Source organism: Hermetia illucens, chromosome 1 (genome assembly GCF_905115235.1).
Source record: "Hermetia illucens chromosome 1, iHerIll2.2.curated.20191125, whole genome shotgun sequence".
NCBI lineage: Eukaryota > Metazoa > Arthropoda > Insecta > Diptera > Stratiomyidae > Hermetia > Hermetia illucens.
The window spans coordinates 163,498,883-163,516,494 of NC_051849.1; the positions used below are offsets into that span (position 1 = coordinate 163,498,883).

At 40.9% G+C, this 17,612-nt stretch overlaps 2 protein-coding genes across 2 annotated transcripts; both read right to left on the reverse strand.

Annotated features, from left to right (window-relative positions):
- Window positions 1-1,856: 1,856 nt before the first annotated feature.
- LOC119657041 (adult cuticle protein 1-like) lies at window positions 1,857-2,794 on the reverse strand. The gene is made up of 2 exons (XM_038063798.1): window positions 2,634-2,794; window positions 1,857-2,471 (listed from the first exon to the last, which is right to left on the reverse strand). Exons 1-2 carry the CDS (start codon window positions 2,637-2,639, stop codon window positions 2,022-2,024), a joined length of 456 nt encoding a protein of 151 aa, XP_037919726.1. The 5' UTR covers window positions 2,640-2,794; the 3' UTR covers window positions 1,857-2,021.
- A 5,684-nt stretch (window positions 2,795-8,478) lies between these two features.
- LOC119646454 (pancreatic triacylglycerol lipase-like) lies at window positions 8,479-9,810 on the reverse strand. The gene is made up of 2 exons (XM_038046905.1): window positions 9,657-9,810; window positions 8,479-9,475 (listed from the first exon to the last, which is right to left on the reverse strand). The coding sequence occupies exons 1-2, from the start codon at window positions 9,697-9,699 to the stop codon at window positions 8,508-8,510; spliced, it is 1,011 nt and encodes a 336-aa protein (XP_037902833.1). The 5' UTR covers window positions 9,700-9,810; the 3' UTR covers window positions 8,479-8,507.
- Window positions 9,811-17,612: the final 7,802 nt, after the last annotated feature.

Here is a 17,612-nt window from a genome sequence, read left to right on the forward strand (position 1 = left end):
CCTGTCAGGACATGGTGGTTACAGGAAGTATCTGCACCAATTCAGGCTGGATGATTCTCCCTTTTGTCCTGTATGTGGTTGCACACCTGAGGACCCGGAGCATGTTATGTTCCCCTGTCCACGATTTTTCTCAGAGAACTTAAGGCCACAGAACATCATCGGGGAAATGTTGAAGTCGGAGGGAAACTGGTGTACGGTGAACTCCGCAATCAAAAGAATATAGGAGGAACTTGGAAATGCGGAGCGCGCAAGGAGGATGTGAAAAACGGAAGGCCTGGTCGCTTAAAGCGCAGTCCACCCTGCGAAGTAAGGCTTTGGGGCGGTTCCGCGGGGGAGGAAGGAGGAGAAAGCGGGGGTGGTTTTAGTGGGTGAGAATCCCACACGCTGCTGCAACCTGGCGCGGCAGTGTCCTTGTAAGATTTCCACCCCCATCCATAAACAAAAAAAAGACAGGGAGACAGACAGACAGATATCGAATCGATTCTAATAATTTAGTTTCACAAGCCGAGAAATGATGGTTGGAAGAATTCGATGGTCGATAGCTCCATATCAGGTAGACGAAGGCTTGCGGCGGGTTACTACACTATTGTGAAAAAGAGCTATGTTCACCGAGAAAAAGTACCACCCCTGAAACTATATACCTATTTTGTGTACATGGGTAAATTTTTCGGAGTTCGCTAAAGGGGGATAAATATCTAGGAATGTTTAGAGAAGCCTTTACTAGATCTCTAGTGGAGTTAACAATGAACTTCATTACAGCAACTTGTGATATGGCAGTGTTCAAGAACGAACTCCGTCAGGAAAAAGCGTCTGTATTCTATTATATAGCGGAAATTGCCAATTTATAAAAGAACTGACTACAGTAGACTACAAAGCTCGCAATAAGTCCAGATGATGTAATGCGAAAACATGCGAAGAAAGAATTTCGTCAATTAATCAATAGGCAAAAAATAGGTTGCTGGCGGTAACTAGTAATGACATTCACAGACCTTTGACCTTGGATATTAGCCTCAATGAATAATGAACGAAATAGTGGAGATACTTTTCCTTGCCCACCATAACCCAGCGAATTGGCCGGCAAATCAAAAGATGGTAAATGTGACGTCTAAATGAAACCCTACTTTCCCTGTATAGCTCATTGTTCTACACGACATGATTGGGTGAAAATATTATTCCAAAAGGTTGATGCCCAAAGAGAATATTTTGATATGCTAACGGTCGATGTGGGGATAAATATCCTTCCTAATATCACTTAAACTTCGAAGGCAAACTTAAAATTAATTGATTATTAGTTATACTAACATAGTACATACGAGACTTGTAGAAAGTAGGTCGGTAGGTGAATCCAGCATTCCCGTGGTGGGTGAAAACATCTTTGAAATTTTCAAACTTATTAAACTGAAGCAGTGGAGCTTTCACGCAGCGTAAATATGTTATGGTTGATCATAGATCAACTTTCAGTTGAAGTCGACTAATCTAGATATTCTTTGTAACCAATAAAATGCAAGGCAAAGACTAAGGGACAAACATTGGAAATCTCATTCAGAGAGCAGCTCAGTGAATATTTTACTTTCTTCACGCACTGAGCCAGATTTTTCTAGGAATCACTTGATAGTTGGGAATCGTACTAATTACAGCGTGAATTCCCTTTGATAGAAGTACTCAATCCAGGTGGGGTAAGTTTTAAAATCTCTATCCAATTTCTAGAAATATGTCAATTTAAAGAATTAGTATTCTAGTAAGTATTTTAATTAGAACAGTTTTAGAATTGTAACAATCTAACATGCAAAGTATTACTGGCCCTCTGGTCCTGACAAATATTCAATTGAAAATAATAGAAAATGAAACGATTTATGTCTCTAATAAATAATATTATTTATTGAACATGTTGCAAGTGGAAAAGAGGAGATCATAATAAAAATAGTAAGGAAAGTTAGAAGTCAAGAGAAAGTGGTTTCAGAATGAATTGCAACAGATTTGGTAGCATCGTGTCCACTAAAACGAAAAATTGGGTCATAGATTTAGATGGTACCTGGGGCTGGTTGCAGGTTGATTGATGCAGCTGAGTTGGCATGTCCGGCCAGTGGAGCAACATGGACAGCACCACGGGTCTTGGCGACGTAGCTACCTTCAGCAACGATAGCTGGAGCAGCAACAACAGCTGGACCAGCGACAATAGCTGGTGCAGCGTGGGCAACTACGGCTGGGGCAGCGGCAACAGCAACAGCAGCAGGAGCTGGACCCCATGCGTGAGCAGCAACTAGAGGGGCAACGGGAGCGTGAGCAGCGACCACGGCAGCTGGGGCAGCGGCAATGGTTTTAGCTTGGATGGCCACTGAGCCAAGATGTCCTGGGGCGACGGCAACGACTCCAGGTCCACTAACAGCTGTGTAGGAGAGAGGGGCAGCCCATGGGATGACTGAAGATTCAGTTCCGAAGGCAAGAGCCAACATGACTACGGCAACAACGAACTGAAAGTAGGAATTCAACCATTAATTGGGTAATATGCCAAATTTGATTTTAATCCATTAAATTTTAGACTTTCGGTTTCGTTTGGAAGGACTTCAGGCACTAATAAAGTTCCGAACTTTATTTCAGGACGAACATTATATTTAAAATGAAAAGAAATTTACCTTCATGTTGAGTATTTGGTTATAAAGTAATAAATTTACTACAGAGGAGATGTGAACACTTTAAAATGTGTTTTCAAATTGATACCTTTGTAATGAGTTCTGATTGCTTTTATACAAAACATGTCGCATTGGCAGTTGTTCGCAAAATCAGTGGCCACGCAGCTCAGTACTTAGATCAGCATAATGTCATATGTGGTACATATTGCATGTATCAAAGATTCTGAACGGTCATTTGCTCAGCACCCAGTTTGAGCAGTTTCTGGGTGAAAGTGATTCTCCTTGTGGCTGCTTGAGGCAAGGTGTGGTGTTTAGAGTTCCTACTTGAATCAACCTAAATGATTTGCATAATTTTAGCCCAGAACTTGATTCTGAATTTGTTTATTTAAATTTTTAATCGGTGTATGAGCTAATGTGCAGTGGTTTTGAACTTGAATGTCGATGACCTAGGAAGCTAGCTTGATTTAGTTGCAAGTTAGCAACTTGCACTCTTTCATAATTTTAATAATGCAACTGTTTTTAATTTCGAGATGTTCTGTAAAATTTAAAAATTGCAGTATCCAGTAATTATCCGGTGGTCATACTGTACTATATCTGATAAATCTTCATCCCAATATCTTTTATAGTATATGCATACATTTATGAAGAGACTTGGAATTGAATTTGAAAAAATTTAAAATTACCCTTACGAAGGTATATTCTATCCATTTCCTTCCTCATGATTTTCCAGATAAATCAACGGCTTACGTTTGCAAGTTACTAGGAACTGGTAAACGTTGTGTCAAATCTTCTTAAACCTCATTTTTAATGGTCATTTTAATTTACTGGACTAGTGCAACACAGCGGAGAAGTCAGCTGAAAACCTAGTCTCTTGTAGGGTATATGATGCTTGAAGATTTGAAAATTTTAGTTCTCGATGCAGTTTAACTAAACCGTCCCAGCTGCATGCATTAAAAAAAAATTCACTTGACTAAATCGTCTAGTCGCAATACTGACTTGCGCTTCAACGGAAATTTCACCCATTAACAAAAGAAACCGCTTGACGTTTTCAACAAGGCGAAATTTAAAATTCGAGTCAAACAAGAATAATGCCTCTAACATAATGCATGCACAGCCGGAAGTTTCCAACCTAGCCGTAAACTAGGTCATCACATACCATCTAGCCTTAGATGGCTTTGAGGTCCTTGTACTCCTCACCCACAGTATGGGATTTAAAGTACCAATTGTATTTGCGATAACCGAGTTCCTGTATGGCATGATCGGTTAAGGAAAAATATCATCTTCCAAATTCATATTTTCAAGTAATTTTTATAATTGTATTATGATCTAGTACAAAGAGAGTAACAACAATGATATGGTTTCGACTCATATGACTGTGCAGCGGGTCGCAGACCCATACAGCTTTATTACTCACAGCGACACAATCCCGGTCATCATCAGGGAGCGTGTTCGACTTGGGATCATTGAGGAAACTGGAGGGGCAGAGGCAGCGGCAGCCACACTGTAGGCAACAGTGTCGTCAGTACTCGCTGAAACACCCTTCTTCAGCGCCCAGCTGAAGCCACCGCTGAGATTCGAAAAGAATTCGAAAGAGCGTGTATAGATTTTTCGAAAAGCTCTAAGCTTCTCCAGCAACTCCGAAAATTCTATCTCAAATCAATGATGAGATTGCATCTCGGCTGTGTGCTGACATCTCGCTGCTGCAGTTACAGCTGTCAGATTGCACGGTCAGAAGATTCGCTCTCGCGTTATTGGTTCGAGTGATCAAAGAAATCCACCATGGAAAATTTGTCTAGAAAGTCCGCAAGGCTGACTAAAGCAGGACATTGTTAGGCTGATTCAAATCGGCACTGGCAACGCCAGCAAAGTGGTGAGAAATAAAATACAAAGGGTTTGCAGGAACTATGCTATCCTCATTAAAACATTCTTGGTTGAAATTCTGCTGAGCATGCAGAGTGGTACACCACCATGCCACTACGCCTGGTACGAACTCTGCAGATGCAACAGAAGAGGAGGTTCGGCGAGCCATAAACAGCCCGATGAACTGGAGGGATGCAGGTGTGGATCTGGTGTCGAATTTCTAGCATAAAAAAATTATCAGTATACACAGTTGGTTTCTGCAGAGCGTAAATCAGGTGCGGGAATTATCTACTTTGTCCGTAAAAGGAACACGGTGCAGTACTCCACAGATACAAGGCCGATTACTTGTTTGCCAACCCTCTACAAATTTATAATGTCCATTGTTAGTGGAAGAGATGGTCAAAAATGATGCTAGAGGGAACGGTTTCGCAATGAAATATGGCTTACGTGCTAAGTGCGTGTTCACACACTTGATGTACTTAGATGGCATTGGTGATGACCACCCTAGAAGTATGTTGCCAATAGTGGTCATGTTCCGCAAAGGACATCACGAGCTGCATGCTGGACATAGCGTTGTTGACTTCCACATCCAACCTATGACCGAGGCAGACTTCTACAAGTACATAGGAATTTTGCAAGGAACGTGTGTTCGAGTTGGTGATTTGAGAGATGCTCTACTGTTCGAATTCCTGTGGCGTGCAAAGTTGGTACTGAAATCGCATCTATTGGGGAAGAAATAAGACCACTAAACATCTTCGCTATCCGTTCACTGGCATATGCATTCAGGATATTGCCCTGAAAGAAGATCGATCTGGAAAAGGTCCAGCAGCGGATACGGACTATATCCATACTATATCCAAATTCCGAATGCATCACCCCAATTCTGCCATGGAGGGAATCGGGTGCAGCGGTGCGGTTGATATTGCGGCACACTATGCTTACTGCGCCAATATTTTTACAGCAAAGAGCGGTCGAGTCCCTTGAACACGGCTGTTTTCAAAGCAGAGTTTGAGCTGACTCCACTCAACTTGAAGGATCGATTTTCCAATCCTCTGAGTGGGATGAAGCTAGACTAAGAGTGGATCGATGAATGGAAGTCGAAGGCAATGCACGGCAAACACGTGAATTGTCTTTGGCAACCATTTGACGATTTGTATTGGCGGCTTTGTACTGAGGAGCTCTTTGCTGAAATGGAGGGATTCATTCAGGACGGCGTGTCCGCCAACCGAGCTTATAAAATACTCCTAATGAAAGAGCTGGTAGAGAGCGAACAGTGCAGAATGTGTGGTTCGGCGTTAGAAAGGGTGGAGCTCGGCTGCACTGTTATGGTGTCGGTGCAATTCACGGACAGGCTGATTTATGTAAAGTGATCCACCGAAACCTTGCAAATAAGCATGGGCTGATCACGAGGACATGTCCGGTTTACCGATAAGAACTGCTGACATTTCTTGATAGTTCTGCTTACAGCATGTATTGTGATTACCGCATATCGCACAACAAGCTTGTTAGCTAACAAGAGGAGTCCTCTTCATCAACGGCGCAATAACTGGTATCCGATCTAGGCCTACCTTAATAAGGAACTCCAGGCATCCCCGTTTTGCGCCGAGGTCCACAAACTCGATATGCCTAAAAGCCGGTTGGCGTCCTGACCTACGCCATTGCTCCTTCTCAGGCAGGGCATGTCTCGTCTTCTTTTCATCCCATAGACATTGTCCTTGTAGACTTTCCGGCCTGGATAATCCTCGTCCATATATATTAAGTGACCCGCCCACCGTAACCTATTGAGCCGGATTTTATCCACAACCTCATGGTCATGGAGCATCGATGTTAGGAATTCACGTCGATGCTGATAATAGTACAATATTTGTTCGTACTACCTTTCTATCTTATGTCTTTAATTGTCTGCATTCCTAAAAAAAAATTTTGAACTCCACGTCATTGCCCAATAGGGTTTTATTATCACACTGAAGAGTATAGCTTGCTAATCACTATATTCGCCAGTTATTTGCCACATGAGCGCACTGCTTGGCAGTAATACCTCTTAAATTGTTACAAATGAAATGGTCGTTTTTGTACTAAAATTTGAAAAAAAACTGTAAAGCTTACAAAAATTTATTTATTTAATCAAAATAGGTGCCAGTCATTTCAAAACACTTCTCGCAGTGAGATCCAAGAGAATGTATGCCAGTTTCGTAGAAGTCCAACTGTCGGTGTTGATAAATTCGTCGAAAGCAATTTTGATGGCCTCTTCGTTCCTAAATTGTTTTTCCGTCAAAAAATGATCAAAATGCTTAAAAAAGTGGTAATCGGTTGGCGAAAGGTCCGTTGAATATGGTGGATGAGGCAGAGTCTCATACTGAAATTCGTTCAACTTTTGAACCGTTGTTCTGGATACATGAGGTCGTGCATTGTCGTGAAGGAGTATCATACCATCTCTGTTCATCAATCTCGGCCGTTGGATACTCAATTTTAGGTGCATTTCCTCGAGTTGGGCACAGTACTTCTATGCATTTATCGTTTCTCCAGATGCCAAAAAAGAATAGTGCATAACTCCAGCTGTAGACCACCAAGCAGTCACCATTACCTTATTCGTTATATCCATACTAAATATTACCGTCCCATTTATAAGATATTTTCCACTATCTTGCTAGGCCGGATAGCCCCATACGCCCAGAACATCATTGGCCCATACCAAAGAGGCTTCACTCCAGGCAAATCACCAACATATCAGATTTTCTCTGTGCGGCAAGCGATGGAAAAACTGCTGGAATGTGGACACCAGTTGCAACATCTATTCATCGACTTTAAAGCCGCCTATGACAGCGTAGTCATGGTAAAACTGTACACGGCCATGAGAGAATTTGGTATCCCGATGAAATTAATAAGACTGACTAGGCTGACCCTGACTAATGTGCGAGGCCAGATGAAAGTAGCGGGATCACTCTCAAGACCATTCGACATCAACAATGGTTTAATACAAGGATGCTCTATCATGCTGAGGTAAATGCAAGAGGTACGATCCTCTTTAAGTCCACCCAACTACTGGTCTATGCTGACGATATCGACATCATGGGAAGAACCACCTGAGACGTAGAAACTGTCTTCATCCAGATCGAGCAGGCGGTGCGAGATCTTGACCTGCACATCAACGAAGGCAAGACAAAGTATATGGTGGCAACGTCAGCACCGGAAACCATCACACCAAACCCCACTGGTCAAACGGCAAGAATAAAGAACTTTGAGACCATTGATAATTTCTCCTATCTAGGGTCGAAAATCACAACCGATAACAGTTACGATGATGAAATGCGCGCACTGTTGTTGTCAGCCAACAGAGCCTATTTCAGCTTACAAAAACTGTTTCGCTCGAAACGTTTCACCATAGGGTCAAAGCTCTTACTGTACAAGACAATGATCTTGCCAGTCCTCATGTATTCCTCGGAAACTTGGGTTCTTAGCAAGAAAAATTGCGAACCCTTGGCCGCGTTCAAGAGAAGAATCGTCCGAAGAATTTTTGGCCCCCTACATGAGGATGGACGATTCCGTAGCCTGCATAACGACGAAGTCAATGAGCGATACCAGGACCATGAGGTTCTGGATAAAATCCGGCTCAATAGGTTACGGTGCTAGGGTCACTTAATCCGTATGGATGAGGATGATCCAGCCCGGAAAATCTATATGGGTAACATCTATGGTAGAAAAAGAAAACGAGGCAAACCCTGCTTAAGGTAGGTCAGGACGCCAGACATCTTTTAGGGATATCGAATTGGTGGACCTCGGCGCAAAACCGGGATGTCTGGAGTTCCTTATTAAGGCAGGCCTAGACCGGATACCGGTTGTTTCGCCGTTGATGATGATGAGATATTATCGTAGGTAACTCTTTTATGTCAAAACCAATTCACCTTTTAAGAAGAATTTATGTAACTATGTTTGTTGATTTTAGTGGCTAAAAACGCAACCATACAAAATTTTTAAAAAAAGACATGGATTAATTTTAAGTCAGTCATATATTTTTCTTCAGAAGACATTTCCTTTACCATATGGTGCTTTTGAATTAACAGGTACGTAGAATACGCCCTTGATATTGTGGTTTGAAGGATCACCTCCCATGTCAGCGGTTCCTTCCTTTGTACACTTCATCTTTTCAATATTTTCGAATGAAGCACATTTCTCACCAACGAAGTTGTCTGGTGTTTTCAACGATTCGGCGAAATATTTGTAAGATCGGCAATGGGAGCAAGTTCCAGTAACATCAAGAAGACAACCTGGTTGTACACCACCCCAGTTAGGGAAGAAACTAGCTTGACCAATTGGTTTCAGAAAACCTAACCGTCCACCATCAGTTTGGATGCTCTGAACGTAGACAGCATCGTTTTCGGTCAACCGTTCATCTGGCTTGTCAATGTCGAACAATGGCAAAGCAGGATCCATTCCGAAAATGGTGTTAATTTTACCACGGGTAGCTGTCTTGCCACAGAAACCACAAACGTGAGCACCCAAACTGTGTCCAACACAGTAGATATCATTGAATGAAACACCTTGAGTATTCAAGAAATCAATGAATCGACCGCATTGACCTCCTGCCACTGGAACTTCGTTACGAGCGTAGATATAGTTAATGGTAGCCGTGGCTGTACTCCAGTCAACAACGATAACGTTGTAATCTCCACGCGCCAAATAGGCATCCCGGACAACTACATTGACTTCAGAATCTCCGTCGTTGATGAAACCATGGATGATAAAGCGAGTTGGTCGGCTAGCGTCAAAATTCGATTTCTTCAAACCATCCGAATCAGCCTGATAGAGCTCTTGCGCATTTGTTGGATTTTTTCTAGTATACAGAAGGAATCTGGCTACGGTTTCAACCCTTGGCATCAAAGAAGCCTCATGTTCGAGCTGCTTAATATTCGTGAGATGAAGCCGACCGCTTCCATCAGGAATCATGGCCCATTCTTTCTCATCATACTTAGAAGGATAGCAGAGAACTGTAAAGACAAAGAAGAAATATTTTATTAGAAAATGATTACCCACAATGAAGGTATGTACGTTATATGGAAAACTATATTTCTATATTTTCCAATTTTCATTTTCTGTTCGTTTCGCCAGTTACTTTTAAATATTGCACGCAACCTTGAAATAATAATTTGTGAAGAAAATTCTAAATACCTGCTGAAACACTGAGCGCTAGGACGACCAATAAAGCCTTCATTTTGGAGACGACTTTGGAAAATGATGTGCTAACACTCGTATTTATAGTGAAATTTTTGATTGATTGATTTGATCTGACAAAAAGAACCAAATTATTTCTTAATTTTGAGTTAAAAAAACTAAACACATTGTTCGCAAATTAGTGATATCTTCAGGAAATATTTTTAAAGTTGATAAGATTTGGACACTGCATAGGCTTCAATCATATTCTCTATTAAACAATCTGCCGTCAATTGAGATTTAATTTATCAGTCATATGCCACAAAGTAAGATAATTTCGGACTTTACACTAGCAGAAAGAGGAAAGCGATTCATTTCTATGGGGGTGGTTTGATAAGTATCTTAGCCCGCATATCAGCAATTATGGTAACTGAAGTATCCATTAGTGAACTGCCTAGACCTGCGATTGTTCACCTAAAATGCATCTTTAATCGTCAGTCTAAAAACAAATGCAATTGAGGGTAAGGATCTCCTATGGACCAACTTTACTTCTCACGCAGACAGGAGCTGAATACAACAGGATTGAGGTTGTTTTCTTGAAACTAGAATATTTGGTATGTATGATGCTAGTTCGATTTTAAGATGAAGGTGAGTTTCCTCTCATAATTTAGTCAGCCTACGGCTGTCAATCTTACTTTTTTTGTTCAGCCTTTGTCCCGTTCACAACCGGAATGAGCTCGTCGTGATCGGTTTTCTTTTATTACAAGCCTGATCCGGATGCAATCGAGAGGCTTTCAAGTCCATATCAAGCCACCGTTGTTTCCGCCGGCCTTTTGGTCGCTTACAATCGACTTTGATGTTTATATTTATCTTGGCAAGTAAATTTTGGTTAGCGCCAATTGTGCGACCATACCGTCGAAGACGTTTCTCTCGCAGTTTTTCCACGATCGTAGCATTGACCCAAGATAATTAAATCGCTCAGTTGTGGGCAGGTCACTGCCATTGACAATGATTGTACCTGTTTTATGGGGATCGGTCGTTAAAAATTCAGTTTTATTCAGATTCAATTTATAGATAGTGGTTCATGAGGCGATCGTTCCATTTTTTGACAAGTTTCTCGAGATCATTTCTGATATAGGACGTTAGGAAAATATCATCTTCATAAAGCAGTGTGTAGTGCGATGAACTTGGGATGTATAACAAATAAAAGGAGGAGCCGTGATAAGGCGCTTCTTTGCTGAACACCATCAGCACGAAGCAAGGCACCGTTCTTGACATTAACGCAACAAAAGTATTCCACATCCTGTGGGCGTCCGTGCCGGTTTTTGGCAAGTCGATATATATTTTTCTCGCCATCCCGAATGCAGAGTTTATCGTGGAGATCTTTGTAATGGACTGCTCGGGTGACAGAGATTGCTTTGTCTGCCTCCCGCTTGGCGTTCTTATAAATTTATCAATTTACCAGTGTTTTATTGCCCAGAAATGTGTGGTAGAGGCATTTCTTTTCACGCACTTTCATTTCAACTTCGTCATTCCGAAGCCAAATGTCTCCGTTGAAGAACCGCTTATCGGGCTTGGTTACCCCAAAAGTTACAGAGGCGGCTTTGTGGATCGTGTCTTTAATATGATTCCACGATTCTTCCATATTAGCAATGGTTGGTAATCACGTAAGTGAGATGATTTCTTCTTTCTTCTCACGAAATCGGCACCATTGGCCAGTGCGTTCCTCACGCCGTTTTTTCGGTGGCTTGATATCGTTAGGATTCGCGTGTTTAAAAATCAAATGTCAATTTACACAATATGGAATGAAATCACCCACGAAGTCAAACTTTTACCATTGAACAAAATCTAAAAACGAAAGTAAAAGGATACGCGTACTGTAGTCGGCAAATAGAGCGAATAGTGAAGTAAGTAAGAATTTTTTGGATGCATTGAAACCCTTTCTTATTATTATTCCTATCAACACATGACATATTACTCAAATGCCAATAGAAATGGATACAAATTACGAATATAATTTTATATAAGAAACATGAAGTGCAATAGATGAGACCCTGACTACTTTTGAGTGACACATATCATAAGAGACAAACTCTGCATTGATATCGGCTGCCTTACTTAACCCTACATTTGGTCTATCACCAGCACATACACGCATCATTCAGCAGTTGAACGATAACGTTACGGATTAATTTTACTTAAATAAAAAAATCTGCATCCATGTATTCACTTGCACCTGAAAAATGTTTTTGTAGCCGAAAGCCAGCCCAAAACTGAAGAAAGCCAGCACAAAGCCAACCCAAAGCAGCCAAGAGAACATTAAACCATAACAAAAATAATAGTTGCTCCATCTATTTAGCCAGGGTAAAACTGTACACGCCCATGAGAGAATTCGGTATCCCAACGAAATTGATAAGACTGACTAGGCTGTACCTGACCAATGTGCGAGGCCAGATAAAAGCAGTAGGATCACTCTCAAGACGATTCGGCATCAACAACGGTCTACGACAAGGGGATGCCCTATCATGCATCCTCTTTAACCTGGCCCTCGAGAAAGTGATCCGTGATGATGTGGTAAATGCAAGAGGCACGATCCTCTTTAATTCCACCCAACTACTGGCCTATGCTGACGATATTGACATCATGGAAAGAACGACCCGAGCCCGTAGCCTAAATAACAATGAAATCTATAAGCGATACCATGACCATCAGGTTGTGGATAAAATCCGGTTCAATAGGTTACGGTGGGCGGGTCACTTAATCCGTATGGATGAGGATGATCCAGCCCGGAAAGTCTATAAGGGCAATATCTATGGTAGAAAAAGAAGACGAGGGAGACCCTGCCTAAGATGGAGCGATGGCGCAGGTCAGGACGCCAGACAGCTTTCAGGGATAGCGAATTGGTGGACCTAGGCGCAAAACCGGGATGTCTGGATTTCCTTATTAAGACAGGCCTAGACCGGATACCGGTTGTTGTGCCGTTGATTATGATAAAAAATAAATTTACGTTGTTAGGTGATGGGGTAATGCTAGACAATGCGGTGATGCTTGGTGATGTTTTGATCGCGCTCGTTTATGGTAATATAATATTACATTTTAAGTTGATATCACTTTTGTAATATAATATTACATACATTATCTACCCATCTCTACTATGCTGTTGGTTACAGTGCCTTTGATTTCATTGCAATAAAGCTTCCTATCATGCTGGCAATTTTGTGTGAAACACAGCCTTATGAAATTCGATTCAATGTCTTTCACACCCGATTTTCTCAGTGAACTTTTACTCATGTACTACTCTATTAGAACTTTTCGAAACTGATCTTATTTATAATACTGAGTGAAACATTCGAAAGTGAGGACTCAAAATGTGCGCCCCTAAAAGTTAAATAGGTCCCGTTCTGGTAACCGAGTCAGCCGAAAAATCTGCGAGAAATCACAGCGATTCATCTACAGAAAATCTGGGCATAAAATAGATCGTGTTCCGATCTCTGATAAAGTTGATAATAACAAATTATAATTTTTTAGAAAATTATCCGAAAACCTTGAATAAAGTGCTCTAACACACTTCAAGGCCCTGATCCAATATGGATTGTTGCGCCAACGATTATTATTATTATTATTATCCGAAAACTCGCGGTAAGTCCATATAAGTTCAAATGTAGGTGACTATCTGAACCTGGTCAAATTTATTCGGCCTGTGGATATTTCCAAAGGCGGTGTATTTGAGTACTGCTTTATTAATATCGTCTCTCAATTTTTATCGACTTTCTTGTGAGCGTTCAGTTTCTCTTCGTGTGTATTGCCCTTTGGGATTTCCAGTAGCTCTGAAAATAGATGATTTTACTAGAATATTTATAATTTGTTCACCATAATGTTGAGCAGGGGGGGGGGGGGGGCGGAGGTGAAGTGGTAGCTCAAGTTTACAGGTTGTCCAATCGTACATCCACCTTTCGTAGCTTTTCAGCAGTTCTTGGAGTAAAAGCTTTTGATCTGGTCATATTTCCGGCATCTTTCTTATGCTTACCATGTTTCATCATGATTGACAGTGTTTCCAGTCGTGTATTTCAAATATCCCAGCAGCTACACTAAAAGTTTCACTTTCTATAAATTTTTTCATAATAGTTGGATTTCCTCCAAACTTCCCAGCGTGATGCCTTATGTCATCCTTTATAACACTACCACTTTGTTCTTCTAGCATGAACTTAAGGGGGATTTCCGGCCAAATTTCGAAAATATGCTGACCCGCTAATTTTAACTTTATTTGTGCAGATATCAGAACGGGATGTTTTTTGAAGCCAAAATTTCATTTAGATACACGGCAGTGATTTTTTCCTTATTTTTCGATAGAATAGGTTCTGCGAATAAGACCAGTTGCACTTTTTGGGGAAAATCTTTTGAACCCTCACCAATTTCGAAAAGTATTGTTGCATTCTCCTTTCACATGCATAGGGAGTCCCCCTTAAACTTATCACAAAATGGCGCGATTTGCTATAAAGGGATCGCCACACCACACGCTCTAAGTAACTTTCATAACAATCGATCAAGCCGTTTCCTAATAAATCGGATGTGACAGACAGACATCGACTCGATTCTAATAAAGTTTTATTTCACACAAAACCTTAAAAACCAAAGATTCCATAAGAATATAATATAATAGATAGTACAATATTTTCACATGCAAAGAACAGGAGGTCATGATTTTACTTCACTTAGATGTTATTTATGCTTGACATAATTAAAGTTTGCTTATCACACACAAAATTGAAATCATCTTTGCATATCAAAGCCAGTCAAGAGAAGAGATTCGCAACCGATAGTCGGTATCAGCACTCGATATTTGCCTCGGCCGCTTGTACTGGGAAATATTACGTAGACCAACGCTATACATACATCAATCACTAGCAAACATTTATTCCAACCCGTAACATTACAAATCAATAACTTAAAGCCAATAATCTGCATCCTCATATACACATGCCCCCCAAAATCATTTCCTAGCGAAAACAGTCCAAAAACCAATCCGAAGTCAGCGCCCAAGCCAACCTAAAGCAAGCCTAAAGCCAGCCCGATATACGGCGTCAGCATCGACAATTGCCGCTGCGACTTATACTACCAAGAGCGTTAATTAATGGTGATAAATATGACTCTTTTCGGCGAGTTTTGACTCACTGACTTACCTTAGTCGACTCAAAGGAGTATCTAAAACAATTCGGCATTAATTTGACTTCGCCTATAGCACTGTGTGGAAAATTTCGTATCGAAAACTTGACAAGTCGGGAAACCGGAAGCTTGACTCTTCAGGTATAAAAGGTTTTGTGTTTCCCTATGTGAGGAGCGTAACATAGCGTCCATTGGCTGATAGCATTGCCCCGAGATATTTAAATCGCTTAATTCTGTGCAGGTTACTGCCATTACCACAACTGAGCGATTTAAATATCTCGAGGGGCAGGTTACTGCCATTGCCAGAACTCAGCGATTTAAATATCTAGAATCAATTCTATCAGCCAATGGAGAACTGCGTAATGAAATTGCTTCACGCTTTAACGCAACCTGGATGAATTGGCATACCACAACTGGTGTTCTTTGTGATAGACGTATCAGCGCACTTCCCCAATCTAAAATTTACTGCAATGTCGTCCGTCTATCGCTCTCTATAGTTCTGAGTGTAGACCGACTATAAAAGACAATGAACGGCGCCTTGTGATAATGGTGGCGAAGATGTTGCATTGTACTGGTGGCGTGAGACGTTTTGATCACGTCTGAAATGAGAATATCCGCGATCGATTTGGGTTTGCACCAATCGTGGAAAAACTGCGAGAGAGGCGTTTACGATGGTGTGGTTACGTAATTCACGCTAACGAGGATTCACTTATTCACTAATATATTTCACTCGAATGTCAATTATTCTCGTTAATTATGACGTCAGCATCTTGTTTGTATGGCTTAGGATGCTGTTAATTCGCACGAAATTGATAAGTTTGAATTGCTATAATTTTGACACTAATAGTGGGATTCTCATCAAACTTGGCATGTGTATGCACGAGGCTGTCGACGCAAAATTTAGTACACCTAGCATGAACTTAAGGCGAGTTTGTTAGTCAATTTCTAAAAGTTGACAATATACTATTAGTAAATTTATTTGAGCAGATACGGGAATGGAACATAGCTCGAAGATTAGATTTCACATAAGTGTTTTACGCAAAACCTTGAAAAGGGCTGCAGATAAGTAGATTCTTCATAAATGCGAATTTAATATTTCACGCGAATGTCAATTCATCATCAACGGCGCAACAACCGGTATCCGGTCTAGGCCTGCCTTAATAAGGAACTCCAGACATCCCGGTTTTGCGCCGAGGTCCATCAATTCGATATCCCTAAAAGCTGTCTGGCGTCCTGACCTACGCCATCGCTGCATCTTAGGCAGGGTCTGCCTCGTCTTCTTTTTCTACCATAGATATTGCCCTTACAGACTTTCTGGTGGGATCATCTTCATCCATACGGATTAAGTAACCCGCCCACCGTAACCTATTGAACCGGATTTTATCCACAACCGAACGGTCATGGTATCATAGATTTCGTCATTGTGTAGGCTACGGAATCGTCCATCCTCATGTAGGGGGCCAAAAATGTAATGTCAATTATTCCCGTTAATTATGACGTCAGCATCTTATTTGCATGGCTTTGGAAGCAGTTAATTCGCGTGAAAGTGCTAAGTTTGAACTGCTATAACATTGGCATTAATGGCCAGATTTCCATGAAATTTAGCACGGATATAGGAAATATTGTCCTCTATGCTAATACAATTCGGAAGTCGGAAGTCCTAGGATGGATTTAACGGGGGTTTTCCAGTAAATTTCTAAAAAGTGGTAATATACTATTGGTAAGTTTATTTGAGCAGATATCGGAATGGGCCATATTTTGAGGCTTAGATTTGATTTAAGCGTTCCACCATGATTTTGTTGGGATTTTTGGATTGGGTAGTTTCCGAAAATGAGTCCTGTCTCACTTTAAGTGCGTACATTTTGACTCCTTACTCACGCACTGTACAATTCACGCCAAAATTAATGTCAGTTTCGGAAATGATTGTTTTGACGTACAAGATTGCCCTGTAAATATACGTACCTAGATATCCACTATGCACACGGTGGCCCGCCTCTTTTGTGGTGAATCGACTCAGTTACATGGGCTGAGTAGCAATTAAATCGACTCACTCATGAATTGCCCATCCTTAGCGCTAATGCTAGGTGATGGTATATTACAACATAATTTTTGTAATGCGATGGTGCTTCCTAATGCGTTGGTGCTTGGTAATGCGATGATGCTTAGTAATGCGGTAATATAGTGTTAGGTGATGTTGTAATGTCTGGATTGCACTCGGTGGTGGTAAGGTAATATCATACTTTAAGGTGATATCACTTTTGTAATGTTACATATGTACATCATCTACCTATCTCTAGTTAAAACTAAAATAAGAAGGCTATTCGGTGGATACCTCACATGGCTGTATTTGGTGAAAAAAACTGCACTCGCCTTTTGCGTGTATAGGGACGCTCCCCCTCCTTGAGTTCAACGCAATGTTATTCACCACATTAATGAGGACACACCGTTCCTTTTCATTAAATTTCGTGCTAATAAGTGTAACTGTTTTTGAGGGAAGTGCATACACGAAAAGATGGACAGACCGATTTGAAAATGTTTTGTCTTCAAAAGGTCATCACAAAACAACGTGATTGTTGAGCTAGCTTGCAGGAGGAAGAAAATAGGAACCCATTCAAAGTCCGAAGGACAGTATTTTGACCAAATTCAAAGCAACCACCTTTTGGAAAAAAATATACAAACAATGCATTGATAACAATTTGATTGATTGATAGATTTGAATTTATCACTTCCGTTGCATATTTTTTTAAGTTGCTTTAAAATATGTTGATTAAAAATTAAGTTTTTTGCTAATTTTGCCCGTGAGCCACTCTA